The sequence below is a fragment of the Aythya marila genome (genome assembly GCF_965140915.1).
Source record: "Aythya marila genome assembly, chromosome: 24".
NCBI classification, from domain to species: Eukaryota; Metazoa; Chordata; class Aves; order Anseriformes; family Anatidae; genus Aythya; species Aythya marila.
The window spans coordinates 6,597,260-6,614,572 of NC_139065.1; the positions used below are offsets into that span (position 1 = coordinate 6,597,260).

Below are 17,313 nucleotides of genomic sequence, written 5' to 3' on the forward strand. Positions count from 1 at the left end.
CTGTCCCTGCAGAGAAAATGGTCTAGTATTCCAGCCAGACCTGGAGCCTGCTAACTCCTCTTCTGGGGGCAATTTCAGCTTTGCATCCTGTTCTTCCTTCCCTCATCTTCCTGATGGCGTGGGGAAGGGTCATCAACTCTCTGCTACCCTCTGCCTTCCTAATGGGCTGGGAGAACCTAGGGGCTGTTTTCCAGCTACCTGCTGCTTTCCCGTGGCATGATCAGTGTACAGGTGCAGGGACTGGACAAGGTGGGTCTGACTCCCAGCCTGGTTACAGCACTGGGGTTACAGTACTGCAAACCATTCTCAGCAGTTGCATCTTGTTGCCTTTTCTAGAAATGGCTGTGCCCCAGTGACAGGGGAAGACCCTTGTGTAAAATGGAGCTTTGCATTTATTTGCTAGTTGCTTGGGAATTATTGCAGTTTAGGAGAAAACATGGAAAAGGAACCCTATAACTGATGATTAAAGCAACGTCTGAGATTTGGAGTAGCAGAGGCTTGGATGAAAACGCCAGTGCAGGGAATTACGATTCATGCACAGGGTCTGTCTCAGGGAGTGGACCCTGCGAGCTCATTGGCACTAGACACTGCTGCTTCTCTATCAAGTTTGATATGTGAGATGGGTGTGTTCCATGTGGCTCTGAAATCCTCCTCTAATAAATACATTTCCTCCCCAGTCTTCAAGCTGTTGGGTGTTCCTTGCTTTTGGGAGGTGCTTTAAATCTGACTGCCAGAGCTGTGGGCTGCTAAGAGCAGAAGCTGGCTGCATGATGTTGAGCACAGGTCTTCCTCCTGTTTTCCTGTTGCTCACTGCACTGGAGCTAAGCTGGTCTCTGACTGATGAAGAAAAGAGGATAATCTTGGATGGGCATAATAAATACCGCTCCCAGGTCTCTCCTCCTGCTATGGATATGCTGAAGATGGTAAGTGGCTTTTATTGTGAGGGGGATTTCAGAGGGAGTTTATGTAGTGCAAGCTTGAATCTTAATGCTAGCAGGGATTTGGGAGGCAGAGCAATTATTGTGTGGGTTTGCAATTTGGTATTAATGTAGGGGTTCCCTAAATTGCCTCTAAAAGATGAATTTCCTTTCACTTGTAGAATTGACTTTGATGATTTTTGGAAGCTCACGAGTGTGATCTGAGTCCCCTGATGCTCTGTGAGAGCAATGCAGCTTTCACAAGGAGCTGGAGCTCCTTGTGATGGATAGGAAAGGCAAATGCTTGCACTGAGACCTTGCAATAAGTGGGGCCCTGCAGCTGGAGGAGGAATCCTGCTCCACCACCTGCGTGAAGCGTCACCTAGTGTGCTTTATTTGTCTTTGCAGGTGATTGGGGTTTAATTTATGAGAGGGAATGTCAAATTCAAGCATGACTACCAGGTCAGTTTGGGCTCTCCATCACACTCCTACTTCCTACCGTGACCTATGCGTGATGACATGGAGGTGAAGGATCTCCCATTTTTCTGTAAGAAACTGAGTCGGGTGCCCACCAATGCTTGTGGCTGCAGTGGAAGCAAAAATGACGTCTTGAGCTGGTGCTGGTTTTTGTCTTATTTGGCCCCTTTATCCTGTACCCAGTTATTTTCCTTGCTGTTTACAACACATGCAGAGGAGCAAGAGAGCTGTTCATTACAGCTATTTGGGGTGTTGTGCTCTTTTGGTCACAGTGTAGTCAGAGGAGACCTTCTTATCTGGCCTTGAAGTTGCACCACTTGAATTAAATGTTCATGACCTGGTAAGTGGGAGCTTGCTGAGCAAATGAAGAAAGAGGTGATGTTAAGGCATAATGGGGGCCTAACAAGAGACTTTGGGTTCAGAGGGTGTGAAAACCCTAAGCACCACAATTTCCATGGACACCCACCACAGCAAGGCACAGAAAAAAAATCAGGAAGTACGGGCTTTGGAGCCAAACTCTTAGGGAAAGCATGAGGGAAACAATATCTCAAGTACCTAAAATGTGAGTCAAGGTCCTTAAGTTGGTGGCAATTCTGATCTGGTGAGTGCTGCTGCTGGCTGTAGGAGTGATGGCAGATCACATGCTTTGAGATGCTGCCCTCTGCAAGGCTGTGTTGTCTCTTAGTTTAATACAAATTGCTTAAACACAAGACCTACTGACACTGCAGAGCAGAAGGCTTTCTTTGAAGCACAACAAATGTTTATCATAAAGCAGCCCTAACGATTTCTTATTAAAGGCTTTCTATGTAAGAACCATTCTTGCTTTCCTCCCTGGGACTTCGCTTGTGCTTTGTTTGTCTTTGAGGTCACCTGCTGCTGTGGCACCATGCCTGACTGATGTCACCCTGTGTTTCTGTTTGGGACATGAGTCTTGTTGCTGTGGAAGTAGTTAGGCACTGGGGGGATTCCTAGCCTAAAGGCACTTTTTAAAAAAATGAGGCAAATCCTGCAGGTGTGAGCCTGCTGTTTATGGAACCCAGCTCTGTGCCAGAAGAAGATGGGTGTGCATTTCCCCAGCAGGGTTCCAAGCCATCACTCTCAGCCTGGCTTGGGGCCATGAGGCAAGGTCAACTAGCTCTCTGTGCCCCCACCCGGATATTTTAGTGTTTCCTTCACCTACAGCGCTACTGCTTGGGGGCCTGTCCGTGTCCCCTCGACACCCCAGTGGCAATGCCTTGTAACAGAGCTGTGCTCTGTCCCCCTCTAGAATCCAGCTCTGACTCCAGCCAGGAAGGTCCCATTGAGGACCTGTTGTTTGTTGGCTGCTTTCCAACCTGCTGCAGAAGCAAAGCTGCTGTCACCATCAAATGGTGTTAGGATAGTCCAAGCAGTTGTGGTGTAGGGTTCCTCATATGCCTTTCTGCAAGGCATAGCAGTATGGTCACTAGGGCCTGGGGACTCAGCTGGCAGTGGGGCCACTGCTGCTCCCTGTGCTGGAAGGGCTCTTGGTAGGCAGGCAGCTGCTGCGTTTTGGATCCAGGGGAACTGATGATGTCTTTTAGGAGCATGTACTCCCAGGAACTGTGCAGCTGCCAGGGGAGATGTGTTCTGCTCTTCTCCCATCCCCACCCTGGTGAGAAGGATGTCCCCTGTTCTCTTCCTGTGTGACCCAGTGTGAGCGTCCTCCCTTCCTCCATTTTCACTGCTTCTTCATTGCTTTTCCACACTGAGTTGAGGATGCTGATGTTATGGGTGCTCCAAGCAAGGTTGTGAGAATTATGCTCAGCACTGACCTACCTGTTTGTAAGTTGCGGTTTGTTTTGTGCTGAGATAGACTGAGGAGCTCCCATCTCCCGAGGACTTCTCAGAGTGCACTCAGGGATACCCATGTATTGAGTAGCAATTTTAGTTTTACTCATAAATGGGGAAATTGCAACTAGGGAGCCCAGAAGTCTTTGTGTGTGTTGGAGAGCCCAATGTCCCTCTCTGTATGCTGACACTGAGGTCCTTTCAGAGTTGGGACACAGAGCTGGAGGCCTTTGCCCAAGCCTATGCGGAGAAATGCATCTGGGACCACAACAAGGAGAGGGGCCGACGGGGAGAAAACCTCTTTGCTATGGCTCCGACACTGGATCTGGAATTTGCTGTGGACGACTGGAACGGGGAAGAGAAATACTATAACCTGACGACTTCCGTGTGTGTCCCTGGGCAGATGTGTGGTCACTACACCCAGGTACTGGCCTGCTGGGGCAGAGGGAGAGGGTTGTCAGGAAAGGAGCTGTACCAGAGCCCTGGGTCCTCTCAGAGTCTTTGCAAAGAGATGGGGAACTAATGCTGGGCACCAGGTAGGAATCACTGATACAGGGGAATCTGGGCATGGTGCCAACCATAACCAGCATTTTAGATAAGACCTCTCTTTAAAAAGTGCTCTGCACCCCTTTTCAGCTACACAGCAGAGCCAGGTGCTGGCTTGTCTTAGGCAGACAAGAGATGTGAGTGTGTCTTTGTAGCTTGGGTGGATGGGTGAGAGTGGAGAAGAGCATAGATGGTGGTGGTATAAATATCAGGATGGATCTGTGGAGGTCCCCAGGACCAGAACAGAGGTAGTGATGCTCTACTTGGGTGAAGTATAGGGTAGAAAAGCTGTGGCACTTGGTTATGTGGGCTGTGGCCCTACGTTGGGAATGTGGTCCAGACAGATGCAAGTAGCAGGATTCTGAATGTGAAAGCAACACGGGCATGTGGGATCTGGGACACACACTGAGACATGGGGGGTGTTGGTGTGATGACGGAGCAGCCTTCAAGGCCAGAGGATGGGTTGCCAACAGGGCGTCTGCCTTCATCCAATCACCTCACCTTCACCCCTGGTCTTTGTCTTAGGTGGTTTGGGCAAACACACATCGTATTGGCTGTGGGGCAAAGTTTTGTGAGAAGATTGATGGAATCGAAACAGAGGACATGTACCTGCTTGTTTGCAACTACTATCCTCCGTAAGTCCTATGCCTTGTATGACTTGGTTCATTTTGATCGGCCTTCTGCAAGGAAATGCCCTTCCTTCCATCTCTATGAGACAGCAGGAAAAGCTTTTGGTGTTGCTCAGAAATGCAAGCAAGGCAATTTCAAGAAAGGCCTTTATTGTCTTGGATTGGTCACTAAGGAAGGAAGGGTTGTCTGTTGATCCTTGCCCATGAGGACTACTGAGATCTGGTTCAGCTCCTGCCACAGTTCAGGGAGGGAACTCCCCCAGAGTGCTGCCCACGGTTGATGTCACAGTAACTAAGGATACAAACATTACCTACCTGCTCTGTGCCTTGTTCTTCCCCAATAGCAGCAGCAATGGCCTGGGAAGGGGTCAGGAAGCATGTATTGTACCAGCAGGATGGGTTGCACATGGGAGGAGAGGTGGGTACCTGCTTGTGAAACCCTGGTGCTAGGCTTGGAGACCACTCACTTGGAGATGGAGAGCAACAGCGGACCTTCTTAGGGGTGTTTAGTAGAGGGGAGATAAAATCATGTGTCCAAATGTCCAACAACTGCTCTTTTCTAGGTGGTAGTGAAGGACCTGGTCCATGGAACTTTCTTCCCTGGTTTTAGTCACCCTAGGGTCAGGCCACTGAGTAAATGGCATTGAAAGTGTGTGGCAGGAGACAAAGACCTGATTTTTTTTAATTTTTATTTTTTAACATTAATTCTGAGTTTTGTCATGGCTGGGATATTCCAGTTGAATCAAACCTCCCTCTTTGGGGTTGGCATTTACCCTCTTTCCTTACACTTTTTTTCTTGGTGTCTTCTGCGTCCAGGGGTAATGTGAAAGGCCGAAAGCCATACAAAGAAGGACCCTCTTGCTCACAGTGTCCCGAGGGTAGAGTGTGTGTCAAGTCCTTGTGTGGTAAGTGAAGTAAAGCAGTGTATGTGCCTTGACAGGCTATTGGGACAGAGACCCCTGGGTTGGGGTCCAAACTCTGAACCTGGACCAGCAGCTCCAGGCCTGGACTGTGAGGCATCACATGGGATAGAAGCCCTTGAGACTGGTCAGCTGTCACTAGATGAGGATTGGACACAGACCTCATAACCCCCTTAGCTAGGAGTTGTTGCCTCATCCCCAAGGGGCAGAAGGTTGTGTGAGGGAGATGAGATGTCTCCAGGTTGGGACCTCAAGAGTGGGAGATGGCCCAGAGTGACCTAAGCTTGCAGATGACACCAAGCTGGAGTGAAGTGTTGATCTGCTGGAGGATAGGAAGGCCCTGCAGAGGGACCTGGACAGTATGGGTTGATGAGCAAAGGCCAGTGGGGTGAGGTTCAACATGGCTAAGTGCTGGGTCTTGTGGCACTTTGGCCACAACAACCCCATGCAGCACTACACGCTTGGGGCAGAGTGGCTCAGAAGCTGTGCAGAGCAAAAGGACCTAGGGGTACTGATTGATGTTTGCTTGAACATGAGCCAGCAGTGTGCCCAAGAAGGCCAACGGCATCCTGGCTTGTATCAGGAATAGTGCAGCCAGCAGGACCAGGGAGGTGATCACCCCCTTGTATTCTGCTCTGGTGAGGCCGCTCCTTGAGTACTGTGTTTGGTTTTAGGCCCCTCAGTACAAGGACATAGAGGCCTGGACAGCAACGGGTCAGTTGACCCTAGTGCTAACCCATGGTGTTTTTCATCTCTTACCAGAATCCACTGTAGAAGAGACCACTCCAACTTCTGTGACAACATCCACCACAACCACACCAGAACCTACCATAACATCACCCACCATGGCCACAGCGAAGCCAGAACTCATAACCATACCCCCAACCCAGACACAAGTACCCACCACATCCATGGCAAAGCCAAAATCTACTGTGCCAGAACCCACCATAGCTACAGGCAAGCCAAAGCCCATCACACAAACAACTGCCATGCCAAAACCTAACACAACCACTATGGCCAAGCCAGCACCCACCACGCCAAAATCCCCCACCACTACCATTATGCCATCACCCACCATGCCACAACCCACCACAACCACCACTACAGCCAAGTCAGCACCCACCACACCAAAACCCACCACAAACACCACTACGGCTAAGCCAGCACCCACCACCACACCACAAACCATCAGAAGCACCACTATGGCTAAGCCAGCACCCACCACAACTACCACCACGGCCAAGGCAGCATCCACAACATCTAAACCCACAATGACTGCAGCCAAGACAGTACCCACCACGCCAGGGCCCACTGCCAAGGCTAAGCCAGTGCCCACCACGCCAAGGCCCACCACCAAGGCTAAGCCAGCACCCACCATGCCAAAATCCACCACAAACACCACTACAGCTAAGCCAGCACCCACCACCACACCACAATCCACCACAACCACCACTATGGCTAAGCCAGCACCCACCATGCTACAACCCACCACAACTGCCACTATGGCCAAGGCAGCACCCACCACATCAAAACCTGCAATGATTACAACCAAGACAGTGCCCACCACACCAAGGCCCAGCACCACTGTGGCTAAGCCAGCACCCACCACGCCAAAACCCACCACAAACACCACTACAGTTAAGCCATCACCAGCCATGCCACAACCCACCACAACTACCACAAGGACCATGACAGCACCCACCATGTCAAAAACAACAACCACTATAGCCAAGTCAGCACCCACCATGCCAAAACCCACTACAACATCTACAGCTAAGCCAGCACCCACAATGCCAAAACCCACCACAACCACCACTGTGGCTAAGCCATCACCAACCATGCCACAACCCACCACAACTACCACTGTGGCTAAGCCATCACCAACCATGCCACAACCCACCACAACTACCACTATGGCCAAGTCAGCACCTACCATGCCAAAACCCACCACCACTATGGCCAAGCCAGCACCCACCCCAACTATGGCCAAGACAAAACCTTCTACAGCCAAGCCAGCAACCATCTCACCAACATTTACCACCATTTTATCCAAGCCAACACACACTTACACAACTTCAACAAAGCAAAATCTCACCACCTCAACAGCAAAGATGCTAACAAAAACTGAAACAGAAAGACCCAACCCAACTGAGGCAACTGGGCTCACACTTTCCTTTGAGCCCACATTAGATGGGAATTATAAAATATTTCCAGATGTAGAGTTAGACACTGGAGAGCCCATTGGCTTAAGTACAGAGGATCCTACCTTATTAGAAAGTATTGGCACAGCCTTCAGCCCCAAATCAGTCCCAGAGACAAATAAAGGTGTGAAAGGGGATGGAGGAAATAAATTATCCTTCTTTTCCAGTCCACCTCCATCCTTCAGCAAAATTATTCCAGAGATCAAGTTAGATTTCAATAAAACTGAGCATATAACCTCCTCAAAGTCAGTGGTCTTCAGTCCTGAAGAACCTACCTTCTTGCGTTTGACATCATCTTCCAAAGAAAAGGGTCAGAGCCCTGCTTTCCAGTCCTCCTTCTCAGGTAAAGTAATTGTGGAGTCTGTCCTGGCATGGACATGTAGATGTTGAATGATCCCCAAGCAGCATGGGGCATGGCTTGGGAGGAACCAGTATCAGACTGGTCCTCTGGATCCTCATTTCATGTGTGGTACCAACCCTTTTCCTCACTCTTTCCCCTAACACTGAAAAGGGGCAGATTGGATGTCTGGTTCATGAAGCATGGTTTTGTTTACAGCGTGCTCCTCGCTAACACCCACCAGCTTTCCCTTGCCTTTGCTGGATCTGTGCACTTCTGTCCCTTGCACCTCAGGGTGTCTTGGTGCACATCACTGAAGGACCTGCATGAATTGGAGCTTCTCTTTTGCTCAGATCTTTCCCTCTAACTCCTGTTTTTCTATTGTTCTGCCAGCAGATACTCTAGCCATTGAAGAATGGGAGACAAACTCAGACCAGAAAAGCATGGATCAGCCCACAGCTGGAGCCCCCAGTACCTGCTGGGGCCTTTCACTCTTCCTACTCAGTGTCATCCTGATGGGCCTTTTGCTTTGAACAGTCTTTCTCAGCTGTCCCTGCACCAGTCACCAAGCCTTTCTTCAGCACTGGTTGTCCCACAACCCTGGTAGACTTGGGAGACACTGTGGACAGTTCAGGTTGACACACTCACTTACACTGACTGGCTAACGCACTCCAGCTCTGATGTGCCAAGGGCAACTGTCCATCCCATGGGTACTCAGTCCCCTTCTGAGGAGGCCCAAGGTGCCGGAGGGGGTCTGCCATAACACTGGTGAACCTGGACACCAATGCTTTGCCTTTCTTCCCAGACATCCTGGGCTTCTGGTTTGTTTCCAAACAGGAAATGGTAAGGTCTCTCATCCCCCTGTGCAGCTGGCAGGTCCTGCTGCACCGTGTCTCCAGGGAAAGCAGAATGCCTTGGAAACCAGAATGGCAATGAGACATGGTTGTTGGCTTTGGTGTTTGTCTGTAGACAATGCATGGTTGATGGGTTTGATGTTTGCCTACCAGAAAGAGTTTCTAACAAAAATGCTCTTTTTTCCTCTCGATGTGCCTGTTTGTCTCAAATTTGGACGTATCACCTCTTCCTTCCTTTTCCAAAAGAGTGGCTTTTTTTTTCTTTCTTTTTTTTTTTTTTCTTTTCTACAGAAGAGGATTTATATTTCCTTCCTGCTTCTGGTATAGCTATGGCCAGTACCCTATGTACTCCTTTCTCCTTCTCACATCTGCAACCTTTGCTTGCTTCCTCATTTCATGTACCCATTCCACAGTTACTCCATTGGCATGGCTTTATTTTACCCATGTGCCTGCACAGAAGAAAATCCTTCAGCTCTAGAGTGGAGTTACTGGCTTATTCATACAGCTTTCTTCTGCATGGCTTCCTTCTTTGCATAACTTAAGCGTACGATGTATTTGAAATTAGATACAGATAACATGTATTTTGTGAATGGTGGATCCTGGTCCAGAAGAAAACAAAATAATCAGGTGTGCTGGTACAATTTCAGCTTGAGAGAGCCAATTGAATGATGTTAGAGGTTACCAATGGTTCCAGGCCTTGTTGCAGGATGGTATTCATTCTCTGGAGCACTGTGTGTTTTATCCCTCCATGTTTCTGCTCTGTTCACCTGAAGATTCCCAGTAAGGTGGGTTAAATAAGTGACAAGTTTTACAGACCAGCAGAAGGGACTAGAAGATCCAGTCCCTTCTTTGGTTTCTTAATAGATCAGTGAGGTGGAGAAAGACCTTAAGTCCAATATTTGTCTATCCCCCCTAGAATGCTGTGTCCTGTGCAGCCGCAGAGCATGCACTGAATAAATCTTGTTCTGAAAGTCTGCTGTGGGGCATGCACTGTCTTTCTGGGGTATCCAAGACCAGCTTATATCTGTAAAACAATCTTGCTTGTGTGTTTAAGTAGAACTCCTAAAACACATTGTAGCTCCTGGGGAATGCTGAATGTTTTTTTTTTTTGACTTTCCAAAAGCATCTGGGTGCTGGTTTCTGTAAGGTTGCAATTTTATGTTTTTAAGCCTTTGTAAAGGCAGCAGAAGGAGGAGATTTAGCATGACATAGGAAATATTCCCCTAGCTCCCAGATGAGTGCAGAGCAAACAAAATTGTCCCCAACAGGAATTTTTGAGCAAGGAAAGTAAGAGGAAGAGAGCTCAGAGAAAAACAAACAAACAAAAACCAAAAACCTAGGGCTAGAGTGCTTCTGGTTCTGCATTTAGAGAGGCCCAACAGTCAGCATCGTCCCACCCCCAAACACACACTGTTTCATCTTTTCAGTAAAGAAAAAATGTAAATGTAAGTGTCCTCCCCTGCTTTTTCCCCAGACTTTGCATTTCTGCAGTGTTTTCACTGCAGAACATCACCCAGCCACAAAGAGCATGCGAAGAATGGAGTCCTTATTGTGAGGAGTAAACCTGCTGCACAGGAGCAATGGTGACACTGGACCTTTGCATTTTGCTTTTCCCTATTCTTGCACCCCTGCCTTGCCTGGTGAGGCTGCCCTGCAGTTCTGTGTTACACCTCTTCCTGCAGTCCTGGTTCAGAAGCCCAGCAGCACCAGATCCCTTACAAGAAACCAGCTGCCTGTGGGGTGTTTTTAGATCATGGTCACCATTAGCCCTGCTGAACGGTGGCCAGCAGATGGGAGTGGGAGAGTCACCACGGAGAACTGAGCAAATTCAACCTCACTGCACAGCCCTCTGGAGAGTCTAGTGCTCAATTTAATCACAAGCATCAGATGTAGTTAAGAATCAGATTAGAAATAGCCTCCTGCTCAGGTGCCATGGTTTTTGCATGGTCTTGTTGCAGGCTGAGCTTTTGCAAGCTCCTGTGGAGCTGCTTCTGGCAGAAAAAAAATCCAGCGTGGGTCTGGGTGGTCACTAGACCAATGATGTGCAGCCAGAGTGGCTGCTGTTCACCTGTTGTAAGGAGCTGCAGCCTCACGAAGGGTAAGGCAGAGACAGAGCATTTCAGGCCTGTAACGTTTTTTCCATTTGGGTAAAGGAGAGTGCAGCATTAATTACCAACTAACAATTAAAAGAGCAGAAAAGCATTTCCCTTTCCAGCAAAATCAAGACATTTGGTCAACACCTGTGGGTTTTTTTTGCAAAGCTGGGTACCTCACAGTCTCCTGCCTTGGGATCCATTATGGAACTGGACCTAACAGTGATGCTGGCATGTGTCTATACAAATAATTCTACAATTTAAGTATTTTATCATGGTTTTGAGGCTGCTGATCTCTATAGAGTTTTGTTTTCATTAAGGTTTTGACTTCTGTAATCATGCAGTTGTGCAAGGACCTATTTATAGAGTACTTTCTAACAAAAAAATTCAAAAACAGACGGAAAATTCCCTTTCTTCTTCCCCATGTTCCCTAACTGAGACCTGCCAGCAAGGGGATTTGGAATGGTTTGGTTTAATCCCAAACTAGGAGGATGTAGGGAAGGAAAGAAGGTGACTGTATGGTAAAGGTGGGCCAGGGTTATGGTGGGGTATGCCAGAAAAAGATGCAAAACATTCAAGGGAGACTTGCTGCATTTCCACCCCATTTCTGGGGTTGATATGAAGGATGCTCTAGCATCTAGGTGAATTGGTGGGAGATTCCAGGGTAGGCAGGGAAGGAGCCAATCACCTGTCAAAGATGCTGCTGGTGCTTGGCAGCACCACAGTCCCACAGTTGTGTGTGGCAGAAGTGGCAGGTTTGTATACGGGTATCCTTTCAATGGTGAAGAGGACTATGCTAGAAAAGGACTGTGCTTCATGTTCTTGCTGTCTGGCCTCCCCATGTGACCAAAGTCCTTGGGGACAATGTAGGTATTTTAGGGTGGCAGATGGCATTTGCCTTGACAACTGAAGGAAAACAGCAGCTACCAGGTCATAGTGGAGCCTGCTGAGGGTGGCCATGCCCTGCTTATGGACAACTTGCCATCATTCATTCACAACACCTCTAAAGGATGCCCCATGACACTGGGTTGATGTTTTTGATGTTTGTCTGACCATGGGCTACATGGCAGCAGGCTATGAGGAGGCAGGAAACAAATTCCTGTGCCGTGGGGGCCCATCACCATGGCAACACAGCACCACAATTTTCCATCCCACAGGCTCTGACATATAGCCTCAGAATGCTTTAAGGCATTTAACCATCAGTTTTGGCCAGTTGGGTTGAAATCAGGGGATTTGTGGTGTTTATAAGACCTGGGTGCTGCATGAACCCCACCTGCAGATTTCCCTGAAGCCCCAGGACCTGTGTTCCAGTGGATGTACTCACTGCAGGCTGGGGGAGAGAAGGTCATCTGGATTCAGCTCCAGAAGCTCCTCTGAAGATGGTGAATTAGAAGGGTGGGGGGGCAGCATATGTGCTGTCCTCAGGAATTTACAGTATGGGCCATGACACCAGCTGTGAAATGGCCACTGCCCTGCCAGTGTGGTGGGGACCTCAGTTTATGGATAATTGGTATATCTGGAAATCTGTATCAGATTTACAAATGTGCTTATAACAGTGGCTGTACAAAGCAGAGAGGAGCCCAGCTACAGCCCCAGAGCTTTGCAGTGGGATTCAGCTAGAGTGCACTGATAGAAAGACCTATGGTCTCAGCTGCATGGCCAATCCCATCTGCCCCACACCCTTATAATGTCCTGGCTGTGGTTTTCCCTTCCTGCTCAGGGGTTTGGGCACATGGAGAACTTGGGAACACACAATCAGGAGCGCTGGCCAGCCCTAGTCCCAGTTCATCAGCTGTGCTCATTTCAAGACGGTAAAAAGACATTTTTTTTTTCTTAAGTCAAAACAAGTTTGTTTTTACAAGAGAGTATCTCTAGTAATAATATTTTATTCTTGGCTTCCACCTCATACAGTTTTGCTGCTTAAGATTCTCCACATTAACATCAATGCAATGGATGGGGCTGAACTGATTCAATCTGGGACACAAAGGATTAATTCTTCTCTAGGGGATACCTCTTAAATATTGATGTGCTGCGCTATTCTTCTTTGGTACCTTCTGAGCAATCTTGGGGGTAGGAAAGGCCTGCCCCTTAGCAAGCAGCTAGAGGATAACAATGCGTAGAAGAGGAACAAGCTGTAGCTTTGTGTGGCAGGTCCCCAGGACTGCTGAAAAGCCAGATTTATGGAGAGAGGGCTGCATTCCTCTGATGCTAGACACTGCAGCATCCCCACCCACCAGCTGTTGCCCAGCCTGCAGAAATCACATCTCAGCCTTACTGCAGCTACGCCCCATCCCAAGAAGCAGAAGAGCCTTAAACAAACTGCTTCACTTCTGGGAGTCCCATAGCCCAAGCAACCAGGTCTCATTCTCCCTGTCTCTCGCTTCAAGGCTGAAATTTGAGGGCTCTAATGTCTTTTTGCAGCTCTCATTCTCCTACTTCATCTGTGAAAGTGTCCTCAGTTTGTCCTTGCTCCCCGGTGTCTCAGATCTCACATTTCCCTGACAGTGTGATGCCAGTGATAATCTCCTGGGACATCCCTCAGTCTTGAAGAACTGGTGTAGCCCTGATCACATTACAGTCCCACTCATGACCTTGATCCTATTTACTCTGGAATATAGCAGAGGGATAGTTCTAATTGCTTCTTGAAAAGGGAAAAACCTGTTCCGTCTGTTGTCAAGTGCTAGAGCTCTGTAGTGCGCTGTCTTCTCATTTGTCTACTATCAGATGTCAGTACTTCCTACCTGGGAGAACCCAGAAGTGTTAAGACTTGCTGCCTTCACGTCACGTCTCTTCTTCACCTGTCTCACATTTAGGACAGGGTGTTAGTACAAACTGCTGGCTTATTCTATGTAAATATATGAGCACTAATTGCTTTGCTAGGGTTTGCATATCAGTGAGTTCAGATAATATAGATTATCAAATTAGAAAGAAATACCCTCTAACTTTATAACAGGGTAGAGCTGGGAACTTGTCCAAAACCTGCATGCACTTACTGAGCAGAGGCCAACCAGCCAAAATCTATCAGCTCATGGGGTTTTGAGTCCACAGGCTAAACTTACTCGTGGATATAGTTCTTAATCCAAACTTCAGAACTGGGTTCAACAAACTTAAATCACAAGTACAGATCTACCAAAAAATACAAATACACTTCCCTCCACACTTGAGAATAGACCGAAAAGAACAACACACTTAAACCCTTCACAACTTGAGCTCATCTCCAGAAAAATAAAAGGGAGTAGGGGTGGGGAGGGATAGAACTGAACACCAGGAGCTGAGGCACCAGCTCATTACTTGTTTGTCTTGCACCCATTAAACAGAGGGACTTTTTTATTTTTTTTTAATATATAGATGACTCCCTGTTCATATGACTTAAGCATGGAGCAGTCCCTGGAATAATGCAATCCTGGATGCTGTAAGAGAAAACGCACTGAGTTGGTCAGCAATGGGTTTGGATCCTCAACAGAAAGAAATGATGTCTCTGGACCTCTGTGGCTGAAGCAATTCTCCAATGGTTTTGCTGCTCTTTAAGGAAGGCAATAGACTGTATAGTTATCACCTGAAATGGGATACAATCCCTCCCACCAAACTATACAACCTACTACCTCACCTCCACAGAGCAGTACAGAGGTCTTGTGTGATTCACAGCCACATTACTGGCTTTCTGTAAGAACAGGATTACTTGGACCATCCGTCTCCACGCTTGGTGTTGAAATAGATGATGAGAACTGAAGACCTGACTGTCTCCTTAGGAAAGACAGTAGATTGTATAGTTAGCTCAAAGGGAGGATAGGACTCCACAACTATTCAATCTACTACCTCAGCCTCAAGGACAGCTTGGGACCATGGTGGTCTAAGGCAATGAGATGACCCTTATCCAGGAATTGGCTGCTCTGTGGCTCCTGTAAAGAGAAATGCATGAAAATTCATCAGACTTTATGATGTTAGGGGAACTGAGTCTCATACCCAACCTTGCCCTCTAGCTCTCTTTCCTCCTTTAAACCTCTTTCTGTCCACTTTGACTACAGTTTATCCTTGGCAATCACACTGGCTGCAAATTTTATGCATCCAAGCCCTTATGGAAGCAGCAGCCCTGCCCTTTGAACCCAGGGCCATGCACACAGTTAGTAAAGCCTCCTGAAACTGCAGTAATGCCAAATAATATACAGGCAGGCTGACCTCACCTCTTGAACACAAAGCATATCTAGAACAAACCTGACAGACCATATAAAATAATCCATCAATTTAGCTTCTATGCATTCCGGGGAACTGAGCAGATCGTAAATAAGTGAGTACAAGGAAGCTTTTAGGCTGCAAATGTAATGGTATTGAGTACATTAAGGCAGATCTCATTTCCTAAACAAACAAGTACAACATGCAGGCTTGGTGTCCCTTTAATGCTATATAACAGCCAGGCAATATTAGCATGGATCTGAGACGGACTGGCTTCTCCCCAAGCCCTTGTCTCACCTTCTGAGAATTTTTCGTTCTTTGTACACCTAAACACAGATGCAAGGTATTAAGTTGGCCATTTAAAAGAATCATTTTAGGTTCCTCTTGAAATGAGAAAGAGTCCCCCTAAAATATTAAAGAATGATGTAACAAAAAGGAAGCCACTAGTAGCACAATAAAGGGGTTGCATGTGCAGCACAGCAGAGACCCAAAGGAGGACTTCCCATGGGAACTTGACACCTTGAAGCAAGAGGGGTCCCCAGCCTCTCTGAACATCTGTTAACTGCTGTTGTGGGATATGCTGGGGCTAAGGCAGAGGTTTTCAAAAGGACAAAGGCTGTGTTCGTGCTTTCACAGCTAACAGGCAATAGCCCAAATGAGTGAGATTCTGAAAGGTCTGTTTTAGATGGAATTCTTAAGGTGAGAGTTTAGGATGAGTAGGTACAAGGATATTTCTGCAGTGATGCTTGTAAAGTGCCCCTGTTCCTTTGCAGAGATGTCCAGAAGTCATTCTCACTAGCAGTCAACACATTCCAGGTAATTCCTTTAATTTCTTTTGACAAATTCAGCCTTGCCAGGCCTCTCCTAGTATGATTAGATATAAATAATGTCAGAAAACCAGTGTTGCAGGACTGATTCAGACAGCATTTAAGTACCCAGCCCATCCACAGTGCGAAGTACTTTGAATCCCAAATAGCTTTCTGATGGGAAATATTCTTCCAGTTTTATTGGCATAGAAAGCAATGCACCAAGGTTAAATAAGCCTCTTTAGTGCATGGAACACCAGTCTGAGCTTCATAGCAGTTACAATCAGGAACAGGGGTATTAGTTTAGATTAAAGTCAGAAGTTTAGCAGTTGGACTTGATCCTTGTAAGTACCTTCCAAAATGAGATTTTCTATTCTGAAGTGTTTCAGCTTCTCAAAGATTAAGCTAGTGCCACAGACAGCAACCAGAGGGATTTTGGTGGCAAGAAAGCTGTAAGTTGTTGCAGTGGTTGAGTACTGAGAAGGTGAATGGCCCCAGATGATTGCATCAGGTGACGCCTATTGCAAAGAATCATAGAATCATAGAATCATAGAATATCCCAAGTTGGAAGGGACCCATAAGGATCATCAAGTCCAACTCCTGGCACCGCACAGGTCTACCCAAAAGTTTAGACCATGTGACTAAGTGCACAGTCCAAACACTTCTTAAATTCAGGCAGGCTTGGTGCAGTGACTGCTTCACTGAGGAGCCTGTTCCAGTGTGCAACCACCCTCTTGGTGAAGAACCTCTTCCTGATGTCCAGCCTAAACTTCCTCTCAGCTTAACACCGTTCCTGCGGGTCCTATCACTGGTGATTATGGAGAATTTGTCATCTGCCTCTCCACTCCCCCTCATGAGGAAGTTGTAGACTGTGATGAGGTATCCCCTCAGTCTCCTCTTTTCCAGGTTGAACAGACCCAGTGATCTCAGCCGCTCCTCATATGTGTTCCCCTCTAGGCCCTTCACCATCTTCGTTGCGCTCCTCTGGACATTCTCCAACAGTTTAATGTCCTTTTTGTACTGTGGTGCCTAGAACTGCACACAGTACTAGAGGTGAAAGGATGCTCACCTTCTCCCATGAGGCCCTTAACAAGTGAATTAGAGAAACCATCATTTCCTGATTCCCATTCTGGTGTTTTGTATTATTTAAACATATAAACATGTTGTATGGGCCATGCATTTAAAAGGTCACTTAGATCACTTTTGGTACCATTGCAGAGAATAGGAGCTCGGGCCAATATCAAACTGTGGATAGGAAATTACATTAAGTAACTCCCAGTTTACATAGATCTAATTATACATTGAGAGGAAACAAACAAACAAACAAACAAAAAATCCCTTCTGACTTTTGCAAGCAATCCTGAAAACAGGAGATTTAATTATGATAATTGTCTTAATGAGTCCAGGTTTTGGGAATACTGAGCTGCTGACACTACAATCCTGATCTTGCCAGGGCTCATGAAGAAAGCAGTCAAACAGGAAGGAAGATTTAGAAGTGCTATCCTCAGTAAGGATCAGTATGACTATACTAGTCTTTGTATCACTGTCACACTT

The 17,313-nt window shown here is 47.2% G+C and overlaps 1 protein-coding gene across 1 annotated transcript; it reads left to right on the forward strand.

The window, feature by feature from the left end:
• The first annotated feature begins 785 nt into the window (after positions 1-785).
• On the forward strand, positions 786-8,879 carry PI16 (peptidase inhibitor 16). Its single transcript, XM_082778737.1, has 7 exons — positions 786-923; positions 1,326-1,464; positions 3,409-3,627; positions 4,275-4,384; positions 5,195-5,283; positions 6,061-7,842; positions 8,230-8,879. Exons 3-7 carry the CDS (start codon positions 3,511-3,513, stop codon positions 8,367-8,369), a joined length of 2,238 nt encoding a protein of 745 aa, XP_082634863.1. The 5' UTR covers positions 786-923; positions 1,326-1,464; positions 3,409-3,510; the 3' UTR covers positions 8,370-8,879.
• Positions 8,880-17,313: the final 8,434 nt, after the last annotated feature.